The following is a 19,318-nucleotide window of genomic DNA, read 5'->3' as shown; positions in this document are numbered from 1 at the left end:
GCAGACCTCGATGGTCACCTACCGTATTCGCGACTATCCGTGATAACTACACAATTCACAGCATACCACTTTCAGGTAGCGGCGCACTCACAATTTTCGCCCTCAATATACTAGATGGTTATGATGACCTGAACATTAACGTTTCTTTGACGTGGCACCGTGTCATCGAGAGTTTCAAGCATGCCTATGGACAACGTACCAGAATGGGCGATTCGGATTTTTTACCCGAAATGCATGATCTGCTGACGAATCTCTCTAGCAAATCGTTTGCCGGGAGCATCCGAGAGAAAATCGATAGCCACAAAACGTTCGCCGATTATCAATATTATGGGGCCGAATTTTCTGCGAAGACAGATCACGGAACAGCGCACGTTTCGGTACTAGCACCGAATGGAGATGCGGTAGCGTTGACCGCTACCATCAATACCTAGTAGGGCAACTGGAACACATTACCAAAACAAAAATTTCCATCTAACGATTCTTTCAGCTTCGGATGTAAGCGTCGCTCGCCCTCAACCGGTATCATACTGAACAACATAATGGACGATTTCTCTACCCCCGGGGTGACGAACAACTTTGGAGTTCCTGCATCTTCTGCAAATTTTGTTGCCCCCGGCAAGCGCCCACTGTCCTCGATGACTCCCACGGTTATCGTTGACGATCGGGGAGATGTTCGAATGGTGGTAGGAGCTTCGGGTGGAACAAGAATCACAACGTTAACTGCTCTCATGGTACTGAGACACTTCTTCTTCGGGCAAGATCTTAATACGGCAGTGAATGCACCAAGAATACACCATCAGCTAGCACCAATGGCTGTTGACATCGAGGAAGGACTCGATGAAAGTCTAATCGACCAACTGATGGAGCGTGGCCACGTGGTGCGGAGAATTGCATCGGCTGCATCCACAACGGCAATCGCGAGGGAGCGTGATGGTAGCTTGAGTGCAGCATATGACCCCAATCGCGGTGGAAGTTGGGAAATAGTCAGCTATGGATAAATTCAATGTGTTGTCATAACCGATGACAGTTCGTTAAAGAATAAATCGAATCTAGTTTAAGAAAAATACGACGCATTTGCGCATTGCGCATTTCCTTTTGAAAAAAAAATAGCAAGAACATAACACCTGTCTCATTCTGAAAGAACCAATAAGATCCGATTTTTAGTAAGCATTCCGTACATAACTTCCCAATTTTTGTATATGAAGTATCGCGAAGATAAACCATCCGTTATCGTAGGTTAGTATTCCTGTGTTTTGATTTCCTATGTGTTTTGATAGTCAAACGGTCTTTCTCAAGACCAAAGTATAAAATTCCCCGGCTATCAAGATTGAGGCCTCCTTCAGCCGATGGATCCGTCGTTCCCGTCAATGGTTACCAGAGACACCAGTAACAAGTTGTCTATTTGAAGAAACATCTTTGGTTTACGAAATTTCACCGAAGTACCGAAGTACCACGCAGCCAATTAGGCTACGAGGACCCCCACACAATGTGTTTTAATGTGTCGTTTGCATATAAAAAAATCACAGGAGGGTTGTGTCCCTGACACGACCACATAGTTGACGTAGGATTCCGTTAGGCTATCTGTTGATTTTGGATATGTTTGAAGAATTACATCGTTAAACTCTTTGATAATGATTTGGTTTTAATGTCTCTGTTACGGAATACATTTCGGTAGGAACAAAAGCTCCCCTTACTTTCATGTATTTGCAATGCCGATTTCCCCCAGGCAGCTTGGTTTTGGTGTCTCTGTAAGAGACTCGCCGCATGTGTCGTCAATTTCGACCAATCAGAAGTGGATATTTCCGTTAGGATAGGGGTTGGGATTTTTCAATTGTTCGATAGTTAGTTTCATGACATATATTATTTTCTTCAATATAAAAAATTGTTATGGAGTGCCCAAATCGATTGACGCAAAAATTTCATCAATCCATCATGAAATGACTGAGCAATAAGCGTTTGAAATTGGACAATTTTCACGATGTGCTCTATTTTAGATTTTCAATTTGTACCCCAATATGTTCCCGAAAGACGTAATCATACGTCAAAAAAGTGTAAGGGTCTGAGCCAAGGTGCACGGTCGGAAGTTTGACGTAGGACTTTGATTGTTCAGAACACTTGGTTATTTTCAATGTAGGGTAAATGATCTTGGTTTGTCCAGTCGGAAATATGATCATGGTTTGTCCACTTTTTTGAATGCTCTAATTCAGCGCTCCTGTGTCAAATAAGGCCTTCGAATGTTTCGAAACATATAAATGAAATTGCCTTTTACATTATTTATAGTAGTTTGATAGTATATTTTTACGAAATCACATGTTTTAAAGGATTATAAAATACACCTTCTATTTGTGTCAATGCGCCCCTCATTCGAGCTAACTTTTAATCGATCACCAGATGATTATTTGGCACGTATTCAGACCTTTTCTGGATTACAACACTTATAAATATTGTAAACATCATGCTTGCTCACCATTTGTATCGGATTTACATAGATAAACCATTAAATTAACGCATTTTGATGAACTCAATTCTGATCATGAGTTCCCCAATTCAATAATGTTGTTTTGTCCACATGATTTCTATGGCAACCGCTTGGCGCGCTGCAGTTTGTTTATGTTTGTTTATGGTGTGCTTCGCGCATAGCAGAAGTATGGTTTTTCTGTGTTGATTGTGTTGAGGTGAACACTTCTAAAATGCCCAAGAAAAGGCAATATTCTGAAGAAAGCCTAGATTATGAATGAATCAATATGACGACAGTAAACTCAAGCAATGATAAATGCAACATCTAACTGTGAATTCGAATGTTATCATTCAAAAATGGAGATTTCTAAAACCGGACAAACCATGATCATTTTTTTGGGCAAACCATGATCAGAGGTGGTCAAACCATGATCATAATTTCTCTTTGAGGAAAATCGTTAAAAACATAAAAATTTGAATAATTTCAACGCCTTATGATAGTATTAGCAACAAGAGACTTGGGGCTTTTCAACAAACCCAAACTAGTATCGATTATGTGTGATTTTCATGAAGAAAAATCGATTTGCATTTACTAGTTGCGTAAAAACACCCCAAATTGGACAAACCAAGATCATTTACCCTAATTCTTTTCATTGTTCAGAAATCTGTTAGTTTAACTCTTTTGAAATCAGACGAAGGAAAGTCGCGTCCAAGTTCCGTTATTGGTTACCGCGTGATTGTTTTTTTTGCCGCTGAAGAGTTCATTTCGCTATCTGGATAGTGAGTGAAGTGCCCTGCCTGCAAGTGGATAGAGGCTTTCATCCTCGGAAAGCCAAGCATTGGTTTTTGTTTTGTCGCTGCTTCGCCGACATTGGAGATTTCGCCGAGTCATCGTGCCAACAGTGACAGTGCGGGTAAGCTTTCACCGACGACTGTGGTGTCGTAGGCACCAAGACGGGTCTATGGTACTAGGTGAGGCCGTTTCGTCACTATGTTGGTTAGGGGAGCGGTATATGAAAACAGTACGGAAGAAAGCAGAAGGGGAATTATTTGCTTGTAGCGTGAAAGAGACAGACTGATCACGAGCGAGCTTCGGCACTAGCGTATTGTGTTTTGTTTACAAACAAAGCACAGTAGACTTCCAAGATGGCTGAAGAGTGGTTTTAGCAAGTTGGCCCACCTTAGGATATACTTCTAGGCGCCTTGGTAGGCACATTCCCACCACCAACGAGCTTTCAGCACGCTTCCGTTCATCTGCACTGGAGTGCGTTCATAGGTGAATAACATTAAATATACTGAGAGAAAATATTTAATAATTATAAGTTTTTTTTTGTTTTTGTGAATTATTTTATTGTGAAACATTGTTTAAAAAAATACTTAGAATATAAGTGCAAATTTTAAAATGGCAGAGAGTGGGGGACCTTCGGATATGGAGGTCTCTGACTCTAGTTCCCTCCTAACGGATAAAAAGAAGTCACTCAAACGCGTTCCAAATACGGACGATACTTCTTCTGGGGACGAGTCAGCTAACCCTACCAAGCCTCCCTCCAAAAAACTAGCAAATCTCCCATCTGCCCTTAACGATCCCACTCAACCTTCAACCTCGTTTTCTCCCTCTGTTCTTCCCGCTCCTTCTCAACCTTCGCCTTCCCACTCTACTGTCCCCGATCCCTCTCAATCCCCGTCCTCGCCTTCCCTTCCTGTTATTCCCACTCCCCGTGTAAAGGTCTATCCAGAAGATGCGCCCGGAACTGGTCCCTGGGTTGTTTTCTTCAGGCCTGAGCCAAATGGAAAGCCGTTGAGAGTGATGCAGATCGCGAAAGATCTAGCAAGGTATACCTCCGTTTCGGAAATTTCGAAGGTTAGACCAAACAAATTGCGAGTTGTCGTGACTGATCGAAAAGACGCAAACAAGATTGTTGTCGATCAGCATTTTACAATTGAGTATCGGGTTTACATTCCCTCTCACATAGTCGAAATTGAGGGTGTGATAACCGAAACGGGCTTGACGTGCGAATACATTACGAGTGAAGGTACCGGCTGTTTTGAAAAACTGCCCTCGACGACTGTTAAGATCTTAGGTTCCCGCCAGCTCGGCAGTCGGACAGTCTCCCATGAAGGAGAAGAAAAGAAATTTACGCCGTCCAACTCGTTTCGAGTCACCTTCGCTGGTTCAGCTCTCCCTGACTACGTGATGGTAGATAAATTGAGGTTAGCCGTGCGACTTTTTATTCCAAAGCCAATGACTTGTCTAAAGTGCAAGTCAGTTGGTCACACGGCTGCTTATTGTGCCAATAAAGAACGATGTGCCACTTGCGGAGAACAACATGAGGGGAAATCCTGCAGTGCGACTGAGCATAAGTGTCCATATTGCGGGGGATCCCCACACGTGCTCTCAGCTTGTGAAACATACAAGACTCGCTGGGAGAAACAGAAGCGCTTTTTGAGGGAACGCTCTAAACGCACTTTCGCAGAAATTTTGAAGGGCGCTTCAAAATTGTATGTAGCTTGTATTGGCCTCCGAGAGCTGCGGTTAGGCGCAAGCAACTTGTTGACATGTTCTCACTCCTTCCTGAGCCACGATTAATCTTGGGAGACTTCAACTCTTACGGAACTGCCTGGGGGGAACAGTACGATGACAATCGTTCATCGTTGATATATGACCTTTGTAACAGCTTCAATATGACCGTTTTGAACACTGGGGAAACAACACGTGTACCTAAACCTCCTGCTAACCCAAGTGCTCTTGACCTCTCGCTTTGCTCGAATTCTCTATCGTTAGATTGCAAGTGGAATGTAATCCAGGATCCCAACGGTAGTGACCACTTGCCAATCAAAATTTCTATCACCAATGGGTTGAATTCTTCTGAATCAATAAACATGGCATACGACCTCACAAGACACACTGATTGGAAAAAATATGCCGACGCGATTGCTCTAGCCATCAATTCCAGAGATGGTTAGCCTCCATTGGAGGAGTATAACTTCATTTCTCGTTTGATCTATGACAGCGCGGTTCGCGCTCAAACGAAACCCATCCCAGGTTCCACTATTCGTCGAAGGCCTCCCAATACATGGTGGGATAGCCAGTGTTCCAAGCTTTATGGAGATAAATCGAATGCATTTAAAGCTTTTCGGAAACGTGGAACCCCTGAAAATTTTCAAACGTATTTGGACCTTGAAAATCAATTTAAAAACTTGATCAAAGGGAAAAAACGTGCTTATTGGCGAAATTTCGTGGGAGGTTTGTCACGAGAAACGTCAATGAAAAAATTATGGAAAGTGGCTCGAAACATGAGAAATCGCTCTTCATCCAATGAAAGCGAGGAATATTCACATCGATGGATTTTTTTAATTTTGCACGAAAGGTTTGTCCCGATTCCGCTCCAGTGCAAAGAATTATTCGAGATATACCACAAGATAGGTGCGATCTTGATTCCGAGTTTTCGATGGTAGAATTCTCTCTTGCTCTCCTTTCATGTAACAATTCTGCTCCGGGATCGGATAGAATTAAGTTCAACTTGCTGAAAAACCTCCCTGATGTGGCGAAACATCGCTTGTTGAACTTATTCAATCGGTTTCTGGAGCATAATATTGTTCCAGATGATTGGAGACAAGTGCGAATTATAGCTATTCAAAAACCCGGAAAACCCGCGTCCGACTTCAATTCGTACAGCCTAATAGCAATGCTGTCTTGTATACGGAAATTGTTGGAGAAAATTATCTTGTTTCGCCTTGATCGATAGGTTGAAACGAATGGCCTACTCTCAGATACACAATATGGGTTCCGCAGGGGCAAGGGGACGAATGATTGTCTTGCGTTGCTTTCTTCAGAAATTCAAATGGCTTACGCCGAAAAAAAACAAATGGCTTATAGAGGCGAATGAACTGAGAAGTTTAAACCCTCTTAAAGCCAAAAAGAAGAAGAAGAAGAACAAATGGCTTCAGTATTCTTGGACATGAAGGGGGCCTTTGATTCTGTTTCAATAGAGGTTTTGTCAGAAAAATTACAATCTCGGGGTCTGCCGCCTCTATTGAATAATTTGTTATATAACTTGCTTTGTGAGAAACATTTGAACTTTTCTCACGGGGATTTGGCAGTAAGTCGGGTCTCTTATATAGGACTCCCCCAGGGCTGATGTTTAAGCCCCCTTTTGTACAACTTCTACGCAAGCGACATTGACAATTGCAGCCTAAGACAACTTGCAGATGATGGAGTGGTTTCTGTCGTAGGATCAAACGAATCCGACCTGCAGGAACCCTTACAAGATACTTTAAACAATTTTTCAACCTGGGCCATTGGGCTAGGGATCGAATTCTCCACGGAGAAAACAGAGATGGTGGTTTTTTCTAGGAAGCATAGACCAGCAAAACCAAAGCTTCAACTTTTGGGTAAACCGATCACTCATGCTATGCCATTCAAGTATCTTGGGGTCTGGTTCGACTCCAAATCTACTTGGGGGGCCCATATTAGGTATCTGAATAAAAAATGTCAACAAAGAATAAACTTTCTCCGTACAATTACCGGCACCTGGTGGGGAGCCCATCCAGAAGATCTTATAATGTTGTAGCGAACGACTATTCTCTCAGTGATGGAGTATGGCAGTTTCTGTTTTCAATCAGCTGCCAAAACACACCTCATTAAACTCGAGCGAATTCAGTATCTTTGTCTCCGTATTGCGTTGGGATGTATGCCCTCAACGCATACCATGAGCCTCGAGGTTTTGGCAGGCGTACTCCCACTAAAAGATCGCTTCAATTTATTATCTCTTCGGTTCCGGTGTAAGGTTATGAACCCATTGGTAATCGGAAATTATGAACAGCTTATCGAGCTAAATTTTCAATATGGGTTCATGAGTCCATATCATGAATTCATCTTCATGCAGGCTGATTCTTCTTCGTATATTCCCAACCGTGTTTGTTTTCCCGACTACATCAATTCCTCTGTGCATTTTGATCTGTCCATGAAGCAGGATATCCATGGAACATTAGATTATCTTCGATCGAGGATCGTTCCAACGATCTTCGATGCAAAGTATGGGGATATCAATTGTGATAATATGTACTTTACTGATGGGTCCTCTATGAATGAGTACACAGGATTTGGAGTGTTCAACGAATTTTTTAGCACCTCCCACAGTCTTCAGAATTCTTGCTCAGTGTATATTGCTGAATTGGCAGCGATACATTGGGCGCTGGACAGCGTCGCCTCACGACCTGTTGAACACTATTACATTGTAACGGATAGTCTTAGCTCTGTCGAAGCTATCCGTTCAGTGAGGCCGGAAAAGCACTCGCCGTACTTCCTTGAGAGAATACGAGAAATTTTGAGTGCTTTATCCAGACGCTGTTATGTCATTACCTTTGTCTGGGTCCCTTCACATTGCTCAATTCCGGGTAATGAGAGGGCTGACTCATTAGCAAAGGTAGGTGCAATTGAAGGCGAAATTGATCAGCGTCAAATCGCCTTCAATGAATTTTATTCTTTAGTCCGCAAAAATACCATCGCTAACTGGCAACGCAAGTGGAATGAAGATGAATTGGGCCGGTGGTTTCACTCGATTATCCCTAAGGTTAGCCTCAAACCATGGTTCAAAAGTCTGGACTTGAGTCAGGACTTTATTCGCACATTCTCCCGACTCATGTCCAATCACTGTTCGTTAGATGCGCTACTCTTTCGTATTAATCTGGCCGACAACAATCTTTGTGTTTGTGGCCAAGGTTACCACGACATCGAGCACGTTGTTTGGTCGTGCGAGCTGTATCTTGTCGCCAGATCGAATTTAGAAGACACCCTTCGGGCCCGAGGAAGGCAGCCCATGGTGCCGGTGAGAGACGTGTTGGCTCGGTTAGACCTTGATTACATGTCCCAAATATATGTATTCCTTAAAGCTATCGATCTTCGTGTGTGATTGTCCTTATACCCTTAGTTTTTCCTTTTCCTTTTCCTTTGTGAGAGATCGGATCCCCTCTTAAGAATAAGATGAAATGTAAATACATATTAGATATAAGATAGGTTTAAGAATTGAGTGTGATGAGTGTGATTGAGAGTGTGAGTGTGATCATTGTCAACATATCCTCATATCCCCTCCTTTTCCTGAAGAAAATATGTCACCCTTCTAAACTTGAGTCGACCGCGAGTAATCGGTTTCCTATATTATTAACATTAGAATTAAAGAAAAATGTATATATACTAGTAACAATACAGTAAGGAGTTCGGCTCCTTTAAACCTATGTAACTGAGCCTGTAAAAAAAACGATTTAAATAAAAAAAAAACTCTTTTGAAACTCTAAATACAGGGTGGGCCATTTAAAGTGGAAGGATTTGTTTTTGCAATAGCAAAGTCAAGAAGTGGAATTTTTAAATTTTTTTTTTTGAAATTCATTTATTTTGGTCCAAGGAGATTTGTTCTAACTACTTTTTGATTATGATATCTCGTAAATGACCGCCTCTGGCCTTGACCGCAAAATGTGCCCTTTTTTCGGTATTTTCCATCACTTTGCCCAATGTTTCGGCCGATATGGCAGCAATTTCTTGTCGGATATTGTCTTTCAGCGCAACCAGGGTCCTTGGTTTACCAGTGTATACCTTGGATTTTAAATATCCCCATAAAAAAAAAGTCAGGAGGCGTCAAATCAGGTGATCTCGGTGGCCAGTCATAATCGCCGTTTTTCGATATTAACCTTCCAGGGAACATTTCGCGCAATAATTTGGTCGTGGCAGCCGCTGTATGGCATGTAGCGCCGTCCTGTTGGAACCAGTAATTGTCCAATTCATTTTCACGAACAACTGGCAATAAAAAATCGGTTATCATTGTCCGATAACGCTCCCCATTCACGGTTACCGTTGCTCCATTTTCGTTTTCAAAGAAGTACGGGCCGATGACTTTATCGGTATAAATGCCACACCACACAGTAACTTTTTGGTCGTAAAGAGGTTGCGTTTCGATGAATTGAGGGTTTTCAGTAGCATGGAACCGACAGTTTTGTTTATTCACTCCTCCATTCAAGTTGAAATGCGCCTCATCAGACATTATGATTTTTTGCCAAAAGCCACAATTGAGAAGTTATTTTGAATGTACAGCTGAACAATTTCAGCGCGTTGTTTAGGTGTGTATTGTTCCATGGTTAAAATTGTACTGAAATGACGCTTCTAACGCGGTATGACATTTGTTAATCTGACATCTCTGTCAAAAGTTATGGGGTTGCCAGATGCTTCCACTTTAAATGGCCCACCCTGTAGTAGCCATGGTAAGGTTTGTACTCATATCCTTCAAACGGTTTGTAACGAACAAAGAAAGAAAATAAACTTCTGGCAGGGAGTTCAACTGTCTAACTGAAATTGATTAATGAATATCAATGGGACACATAACAGGATGGAATGGTAGATGAAGTTTATATGAAACGGTAAACAAAAATGTTCGTTTGCACAATCAAGTCGTATTGGTTCTAATGCTCAATTTATCATAGAAGGAATTGAGTCATTGAGAGTATTAATATTTCATAGCCGATCTCAATGCCTCCTCCTAATTAATGAACGATCACTGTATGGGTGACACTTTCCTCGTTGCTTTGATGAAATCTTGCCTGAAGTTTCAGTGATGCATGACATCTTGCATCTGATTACTTTAACAGCTTGCTAATTTGTTAGATAGAACGAATTATTGCAAGTAATTTTGTGTTACATACAAAATTCATGGGAACGAAGTTGGAAGAAAGAATGCATAATACATGATTCACCTTCGCATCCGCTAGCAAAACATCCCTCTTTTATTTATTAAATTATTCACTTTTTTCATTATTTCCTCTGCTGATGTCTCAGGCGAAAAAAAATGCTGGATAAATTTGCCGTCTAATGGTTTTTATCATAACATATATCGTAAGAACGATTCTGCATAATATGCATTTGAAAACTCTTAATAAACGTTACATTTTTCGTAGAGTGACCCCCCTATATAGAAATTAAAGACGTAGTCCTACGTCAATATATGCCATAATTCTCTTTCATGTGATATTTTTAAAGTTTTATTTTCACTTTATGAAAAACACGTCTAGTTCAGTTGAACATCCGAAACTAAAGAGGACTGTGTTCATTTATTGTGTAAACACGAAACCTGTTGAACCTCACTCAAACATTGCGTATAAAATTTATTGCATAATCATGCTTTCCGAATTTCTCTTACAATGTATTTCGAAATAGTGCACAACTTATACACAATTTAGCAATATTTCTTTCAATTTGAAGGCAAACTTACAACAATAACACATGCCAATGACATATTTCATGGGTAACGTAATGTAAATTAATAAAAAATATAGAAGAAACATGATTTTTTTATCGTTTTGATTTTATGATTTTTCTATATATTAGAAATTTACATTCAGGTGCCAATTCGATTACATTTGGTTTAAAATTCTACGCAGTTTGTGCTAGGAAAATTTTCGTATCGATCCCCGTTGATAATGAGAAGATGCTTTAGCAGCAGTTCAACCGAAATGCGTATTCATCGAGCTTTGTACAAAACTAAATTGGATCAATTTTAGCTTCTTGGATACATGGTCTGTAAATACGGTGTCAGATGAGCCTCTTCAGATCATAAATTGGGATGCTTGCTGTTTCTCAGAGCGGATATATCAAGCTGAGCAACGTATAGTATATAAACCAATTAGTACAACATCGGTCATCTTGAAAATGATGAAAAAGATAATTGAATTCCAATTCGAATCATCATATTTGAACAGAAGACCATTACACATATTTCAATTTGCCAATCAAGCGAATAAATTAACTGAAACTGCGCTTCACACTTGAGTTTACAAAATGGAGAAGTCTTTTGGTGCTAGGGAAATCTCACTTACAGCTTTTCTTGATATTGATATAAACCAACAAGAGGTTGCCCTCAAGTAGGAGTTCTGTCTCCTTCGATGTTTAAAGCCATTGGATTCGCTAATGAATCAATCATTTTAGTGAGGAGTAAAGGTGAGTATACTATTTCCAATAGAATGCAAACAGCCCTTAACTGGACTTAGTGTTAATTCTTCAAAAACAGTCATTATTCCATTTACCAGGAAAAGAATGTTTAAGATTGCTTTTCTTAGATTGGGAGGTATACAATTGGAACTTTCAAATCGAACCAAATATTTGGGTGTCATACTTGACCAAAAACTCAATTGGAACAATCAACTGGAGTATTCAATATCTGAGACCCAAATCTGTGCACGTCACCATCTGAAAAGTTTATTTTTGTTGTTTTATCATAACGTTTCACCTATACACACACCAAAATGGGTATACATAATTGAGGGTAATGCAATATACTAAAACAATGTAATTGTCCAATAGTTGATTGTTTCAATAATCTAGACAGTGGCTATCTTACCCCGGGTGGCCGTCTTCCCCCGTTTTCCCCTACTTGAAGAGAGGTTCAGAATTGCATAATGAACTTAATATACTTTCCTGTTGAAACGGAACATATACTGTTTCATCTTCTATATGAATGCAGCAAAGCACATTAGTTGCTCTCTCCATTTTTAAAACAATACTGTTTCTGTGAATCATTTTTATTTCATCTAAGTATTGAAGTTTCATCTTTTTCATAAACATTACAATGCGGTATAGCTCCTTCACTGTCTCGTTCCATATTGGATTCATCACACCGGTTGAAGTCAACGAAGATAACACCCTGAAAGTTTTTATTATTCTTTCCAAACCCTCTTGCTTTGCTTGTTTGATAATCGATTTCAGGTTTCCGATTCACTCATTTTTCTCTCCTGACTACGTTCCAAAAGCTGTGGATTTCTTATCACTAAGGGACAATGTCAAAATAGAAACCTTAAATACTCTTGAATGGACATCAATCCAAATCGAACATTCACGGATACAGTTAGACAGCCTTCGGAGAGTTTACTTCAGCAAACTGGATTCACTTTCAGCATGTTTATTACTGAAATATACCTGTTCTGTTATCTTCTTGCTGGTTTCTTTCGCTAGGATTATCAGATCAAAAACGAGAAAGCGAAACATTAACAAAATATTTCAAAAGGATAATTTCGTTATCTTTATCGTCGTCATCTTAGTCACGAGATGAGCTCCTCAAGTGGACTTACCAAACATGTTAACGGAACTTCTTTCTTTCTTTCTTTGTTTTTAAGAGGCTTTAAACTTTGCAGTTCATTCGCCTCTAGCCCAGTGAAGAGCCACAATAAAACCAGCCCAGAGGGGACTGGCGAAAGGGAAACCAACAAAATCACTCATCAGATCTGTCCGCTCGACTCTCGGTTAAAGAAGAAGGTAGGAAGGGATCCTATGCTTCATAAGATATTTAATATATGCTGTAAAGAAAAGTAAATATTTACTGATCCGAGGACCGAAGCAGTGACGAAGCACAAATGACCTAGACTCCAAGCGCAGGGCGTGTTCCAAAAACAAAAAAACACAAAAAAGGCCCTTCTCAGGAGGATGGGAAGGAAAGGAGTGGAAAGGATTTGGGTGGGATTAGAGGAGTGGAAGGGGGTGGGAGTGGTATGGGAAGGAAAGAGGGGAGGAGTAGGGTGTGGGGTAACGGAACTTTGCCGATATTGCCTATTATGCCTCACAGTGATTCCACCTTGTATGTATATACTTGATGCACATACACATATTGGGTTGCATCGGCCTCTCAGGCCAGGCGCAAAATGAGACGCGTATAGCTTGGCGCGATATAGCGCCTGTTTTGACGTAGGACTACGACTTTCATTTCTGTACCGGGGTGTAAGTTCAAAGTTTCGAAAACGAGAGTGTGACGCTGGAGTGCAAGGTTTTGCACGTTAATACCTCTTTACCGGCTGGATGGAGCGGTATAATAATCGCTTCATCCGAAAGATAAAATGTCAACGAGTTATATGATTGTCACTTATTGGTCCAAAAAATCGTTTCAATAGCTTAAACATTGCTTTGAAAGCAAGCTATTGAAATCATCATTGCTCATTGATGATGATTGGTGATCGCAATGTGTTCCCGAACACGGACGCAAAATCTAGGCACCTGGAGAAACCGTCATAGCGAATACATGCAAGCTGCAACTTCTTTTGCTCGCTTGCATTAGTGTTTGGGAAACCATAGCGCACACATGCTAGGCGTGAGTACTTTTACTCGCATCAGTTTCTGTTCTGCTTTTCGCATGAAAAATTGTTTGCGTGTGAACGCGTCCAAGTGAAGGAATATTCGCATTTATGCATTCCACTTGGTGTTCCCGTGATGCAATCCAATTGACGAATTTACGCAAAGCCGAATCAGTTCATGCGACACCTACATTAGAGTTCAGAACCACAAAAGTGATGATGTTTGTTTATTCTACGCACTGAAAAGCAAGATTCGGTCGTAATTATTCATTTTATTTCTATTTAGATTCATTTCAACCATTAAATGTCTTCAGTATATGGTAAGAAAGTTAGGGCTTTGTATATTTACGATGATTTCAATACGCGATTGGACCAAAATCGTTGATAAATTTTGAGTTTGATAATGCATACAGGTGTGTTTATCACCAATACTGTAGATAACGGTGATGAAATCGATATCACATTAAGTTGGATTATATCATTGATAATGTATAGGGCCGATACAAGAAGGATTTGCAGTATTTTTAGTGCAACACATGCTACTCATCGTTTATCTAGTTGGAAAAAAAATTAAGTTACAATACTTATACCAAGCCATCCTTCAAAATATACATACCACATTGTAAAATGGAGAATTTTATGCAATTTTATAGACTTTATTTCATTTTCACCATGAAGTGGCGCCCTCAGTTTCTATTCTGCGCATGGAGTGATCATGAAAAATCTCGTATTATTCTCACGAAAACAAAAGTGAATCATGTATCAAACATCTTCAGTTGCTTTTACAAGGCCACTCAAATTCCATCGGTTCGTTTCAGGACCACCAACAAGTTCGAAAGAGTTGACTTTTATGTTAATAACAATTCCATACTTTTACTCATAAAACCACAAACTAATAAGAAAACTTTCAACATCTTTCAAAATATTCATTCATTCATTCATTCATTTAGAATTGATTCAGATGCAATTTCAAATAAATGATTACCGAGGTAAAGGTAGTCCTACGTCTACCTTGAGGTTATATCACATATATAACCCCCTTCTTGTTTTTACACACGAAACTTTTATCGCGCGGACGGTTAGTGCGCGTTGCGTCATTTCTGACTCCGAAAGACTATACCAACCAGTGCTTCACTGCTTCTAGTGAATTATGGAAACTTTAAACTTTTTCTATTCATTCGTCTCTAGCATTGAGAAGGACCCTTGGGAAGAAAACTCTACTTAAAACTCCACCTCGAACTGCCGAAGGCACTATATTGTCGTTCGATCCGTGTCTTCTTGAGTGGATATCGGGAACGGGCTCCCGATTTTATACAGATTCGTGTAATTTCAATAGCCTGTTTTTAAAGCAACAAATTTTTGGATCAACAAGTAACAAACATATAACGCGTAGACGAATGAGGTGTTTATCAGTGTTTCGTTCAGTTGTTTAGAACGTATCAACACTCAAAATCTTGTTGCTCGAGTGTAACGCTCTCGTTTTATTTTCACGCAATGATTGCAATGAAGAAAATAATATACACTCGACAAAAAATTAGAGGAACAAAGTGAGAAGTCGGAAATTTTAAGTGATTTTTTACTTGTGAAAAAACTACTACTTTGTGAAAAATCAACCCAAAACGATGGGATACACATGATTTTAAATCTACAACTTTTAGGTATTAGAATATTTTACGTACATATTTTTATCTCGGTGTGTGTAAGTGTATTAGAATACAAAACCGAGAAGAAAAAAAATCGTTTTTTTATATTTTCAAAGATTTTGTGGACTAACACATTTTTTTTGCTAACCAACTCAACAATAAATTCAATTAACCTTATTAACCAGCTTTCTTGTGGGACCTTCCCATACAGAGATATTTCAGTTCGAATGAAAAAATACCTCTTCGTCTTTGATGATGAATAGTTCAACAAGTAATGATCGCACATTCGGTTACATAGTGACATTTGAATCAAAAATATAAACTATCAGGTTGATAAATATGCTACTATCATTGTTTAAGTACATTTAATTTGACTTAGTAATCACTAAATCTGTTAATGCTCACTTATATTTTGTACAACAATACAATATTATCATTTTTGGGAAAAAATCAATTCAGTTCAGTTTGGCCAAATAGTGAAAATCCTGAGTTGTTTTCCTGTACCATAAATTAATCTAAACATTAACAATCTCAACGCTCCCCGGCCGTCTGGGATCGAAAGCCGCCGTCATCGTGCCATCGCTCTCTCGCGCAACAGCGGTCATCGTGGCAACCCTCCGCACTGCCCTCGTAGCATGTCCTCTCCCAGTCAACTGCTCAACGATGGTCTTATCCAGCCCCGGCTCAACCTCGATCTCCATTGGAGCCAACTGATGATGTACCCGAGGACCACTGATCGCCGTTTGCAAATCCTGACCAAGCAGTATCTTCCGTAGCACCACCTGGAGCGTGCCGGTTGTGATTCTTGTACCTCCTGCGCCCCCTGCAATGAGCTGAACGTCTCCCTCTTTGTCGACCACGATCGTAGGGGACATCGATGATAGGGGGCGTTTTCCGGGGGCGATGTAATTCGCGGGAGATGCCGGCACTCCGTAGATGTTTATGACACCGGGGGTGGAGAAATCGTCCATCTCTCCGTTGAGAATGATTCCTGTCTGGGGAGAGCGTAGTAATGCGCCGAAACTGGGGACAAATTTTCAACTTTAGTGTGTGGCAGATTTCGGAAAATGGTTTATAATTATTTCTTACTAATCGTTGATTGTGCTTGTGACGCCTACGGCGTCCCCGTTTGGCGCCAGCACTGATACGTGCGCCGTTCCACGGTCATCAGGCGTTGTGAAATCAGCACCATAGAATTTGTAATCCGTGTATGTACGAGAGTCATCAATTTTGCTTCTTATGTAGTCCGCATAATCAGTGCTCGTTAAGTTCTGAATGATCGCCTCAATCCCTTGAACGAACGACGGATCTCCGAGTCTTGTACGGATCCCGTAGGCGTGTTTGAAGGTTTCCACTATCCGATGCCATGTTTTGGAATCACTCAGATCATGTTCTTTGAAACCGTTAAGAATGTTCAACATGTGTACCAAAATAGTTCCGCCGCCTGGCAGGGCGGCACTGTAAACAGTGTTTTCGCCTCGCACTTTTGTTGAAACCGGTGATAACCAGCGGGGTCTGTTATCAAAGGACGCATTACAATGCATTGAGGTCTATCATTACTTTGTTCAAAATACTCACTCGTAACTGTAAAAATCGCTATCTTCTATAATACTTCCGAACTGTTTCAAATCCTGCATCAACTTGGGAAGAAGGCTACCTTTCGACGAATACAATGCATCGGACCCTTCCTCGGCTATGATTTCGAGTGTTTTCGCGAAATCAGGCCGTTTAAGGTGATCGCCCTCCTTCCATATATCTCCAGTGGCAGGATTCACAAACACCTCTTTCAGAGAGGGAGTGTTCAGAATATCATCCCGCTTCTCTAGTAATGAATCGGCCATATACGGATTCACAATGTGTCCTTTATAGCACAAATCAATTGATGGCTCAAAGAGCCTTCGCCACGGCAGTCTGCCGTACCGCTGATGAAGCACCCAATACCCTTTCAGCGCTCCGGGGGTGGCAATTGCCAAACCGCCGTGTGCCGTCGCGCTCCCATTGTCCACAAACATTCCCTCCCGTGCAGCTTGAGCGGCAATCTCCCGAGCATCCAGCACTTCAACAGAACCCGTCTCGCGCCGATAGAACGTCAGCAGGAAGCCCCCACCGATACCGGCACTCTCCGGACATGCCACCTCCTCGCAAACCATCATAGCGATCGCAGCGTCCGCTGCCGACCCATTCTGACGAAGAATGTCCGCTCCGATGGCGGCACACTCGTACCCATTGGACGCTACTGCCCCGACTCGAAACGCTCGAGACGACACACCATGAATGAGATCTTTATATTTGAGTATGGACATTATAACGAAAATTGTGGTCCCAAGAACTGCCAAACCGGCTAGCGACGATATAACCACAGCCTTCCGGCTGCAAGTGAACAAACTACGAGAGGTGGGTGTTAGCAAAGCGTTTCATCAACCCGTGAATTTACGTACTTACAACATCTTGAGTATTACCTATCACTCTCGAACGAGCAAGCAACTGCTCACAGCGGCTTACAACGACTGACTAAGTGTTACAGGCCGCGTTTCGTTACAGCAGTATCGTGTTATCAGCTGTGAGATTGTACTGACCGCCGGGGAATGGGCTGACCGGGGCGTCATGTGGGTGTCGAAATAGTACACACATCATTCATTCATTGTATACATAGCGAGATCTGCATATGCTCTCCGATAGACTGATAGTGGGGTGGGCAGCCGTCCGAGAGTCAGCTGTAAAATAATTTGGCTGTCGTCGTCTGGGCACGTAAAGCAAACACGCTTAAGTTGCATTTGAACAAGAACAGCCTACAGCAGCAGCAAAATAGAGCGACCAAACCGGTTTACAAGCGGCAAATAGAGGATATTATTGTGCACGTCTGAAAACGTTTTCTCGGCGAGAGTTGTTTATTATTTGAACATAATTTGTCAAAAAGAATCGTAAAACTGAGTGAGTGATCCGACGTCATTTCTATTAGTCACTCTTCAAGAAATGAGTGACAAATTGGCTGTTTGCTGGATCTTCGTATTGAGTCATTTGGCAATATACTTTAGTTCTCATTTCAACTGTTCCATCTTCAATGAATTCAAGAGAACTAAACCGAAAATAAATTCAAAAAAAAAGTTTTTGTACATCACAGGGGCTGTCCACATACCACGTGGACAGAAAAAGCACGATTCTAGACTCCGCCTCAGTGGACAATCGTCGTGGACATTCTTCCTTTTTTTATTGAAAAAATCAAGGAATTAATTTAATTGCGCTCATATTTTATTGTTTACTAGCAGCTGTGGCACATTGTGGTTGCATGGTTGAGTAGAATTTTTCATTTTTTTATGTTGTAACAACAATCCTAGATGTGTTTGGTTGTTGTGTATATTGTATCATAGTTTGAGCTCAATCGGTTCCGTACTTTTCGAGTTTTTAACGCTCACACAAACGAGCAGAAAACTTTATATATATATATATATATATATATATATATATATATATATATATATATATATATATATATATATATATATATATATATAGGTAAACTTCGATATAACGTACATTTCACTTTCAAAATTGTACGTTGTATCGAATTGTACGTAATATCGAAGCATAATAAAGTACTCACAAACGTAGTCTATAATACATTATTGTGTTGCTGTTTTAGTACAGTTAATGAATAGCTTCAATCAGAAGACGAACCCAGCGTTTCTCATGATGTTTCCCTTCGTACTGTTGATTAAAGCTTGATTCATTTAGAATCCGGAATCATAAAACCAGCTGTTGTTTTAGCATCACAATACAGATAATTTATTGTTCTATCAGAAAAAAAAATCTTGAAAAAATTTTTCCTTTACACTTCGGAAATGTGTACGTTATATCGAGTGACGTTATATCGAGTGACGTTATATCGAAGTTTCCCTGTATATATATATATATATATATAGAGAGAGAGAGACAGATGAGGGGAATCGATAAATTTTAAATCACTTCGAAACACAATTTCAGTTCATGATTTTGCCAAAGACGTGGAAAAAATATGTGTTTCCTTTACATAGAACACATATTCATTACTTAATCGTCTAATCGGAATATATGGGGCGTAAAATGAAATCCAAAATGCAGAACATGCAGGAAAAAATGAA

At 40.5% G+C, this 19,318-nt stretch overlaps 2 protein-coding genes across 6 annotated transcripts in view; both read right to left on the bottom strand.

Annotated features, from left to right (window-relative positions):
• The window catches only part of LOC129761730 (lachesin), a 320,135-nt gene that overhangs the window by 106,497 nt on the left and 194,320 nt on the right, over window positions 1-19,318 (bottom strand). The window lies entirely within an intron of this gene.
• On the bottom strand, window positions 15,531-17,755 carry LOC129761715 (scoloptoxin SSD14-like). 2 transcript variants are annotated; one of them, XM_055759456.1, is made up of 4 exons: window positions 17,643-17,755; window positions 16,779-17,585; window positions 16,290-16,715; window positions 15,531-16,223 (listed from the first exon to the last, which is right to left on the bottom strand). In XM_055759456.1, exons 1-4 carry the CDS (start codon window positions 17,645-17,647, stop codon window positions 15,716-15,718), a joined length of 1,746 nt encoding a protein of 581 aa, XP_055615431.1. In that variant the 5' UTR covers window positions 17,648-17,755; the 3' UTR covers window positions 15,531-15,715. The 2 variants fall into 2 exon arrangements, with proteins under 2 accessions (XP_055615431.1, XP_055615438.1); XM_055759463.1 differs by having other exon boundaries at window positions 17,639-17,725.

Source organism: Toxorhynchites rutilus, chromosome 1 (assembly GCF_029784135.1).
Source record: "Toxorhynchites rutilus septentrionalis strain SRP chromosome 1, ASM2978413v1, whole genome shotgun sequence".
In the NCBI taxonomy this organism is placed as follows: domain Eukaryota; kingdom Metazoa; phylum Arthropoda; class Insecta; order Diptera; family Culicidae; genus Toxorhynchites; species Toxorhynchites rutilus.
This window is presented reverse-complemented; position numbering and strand designations above follow the sequence as displayed.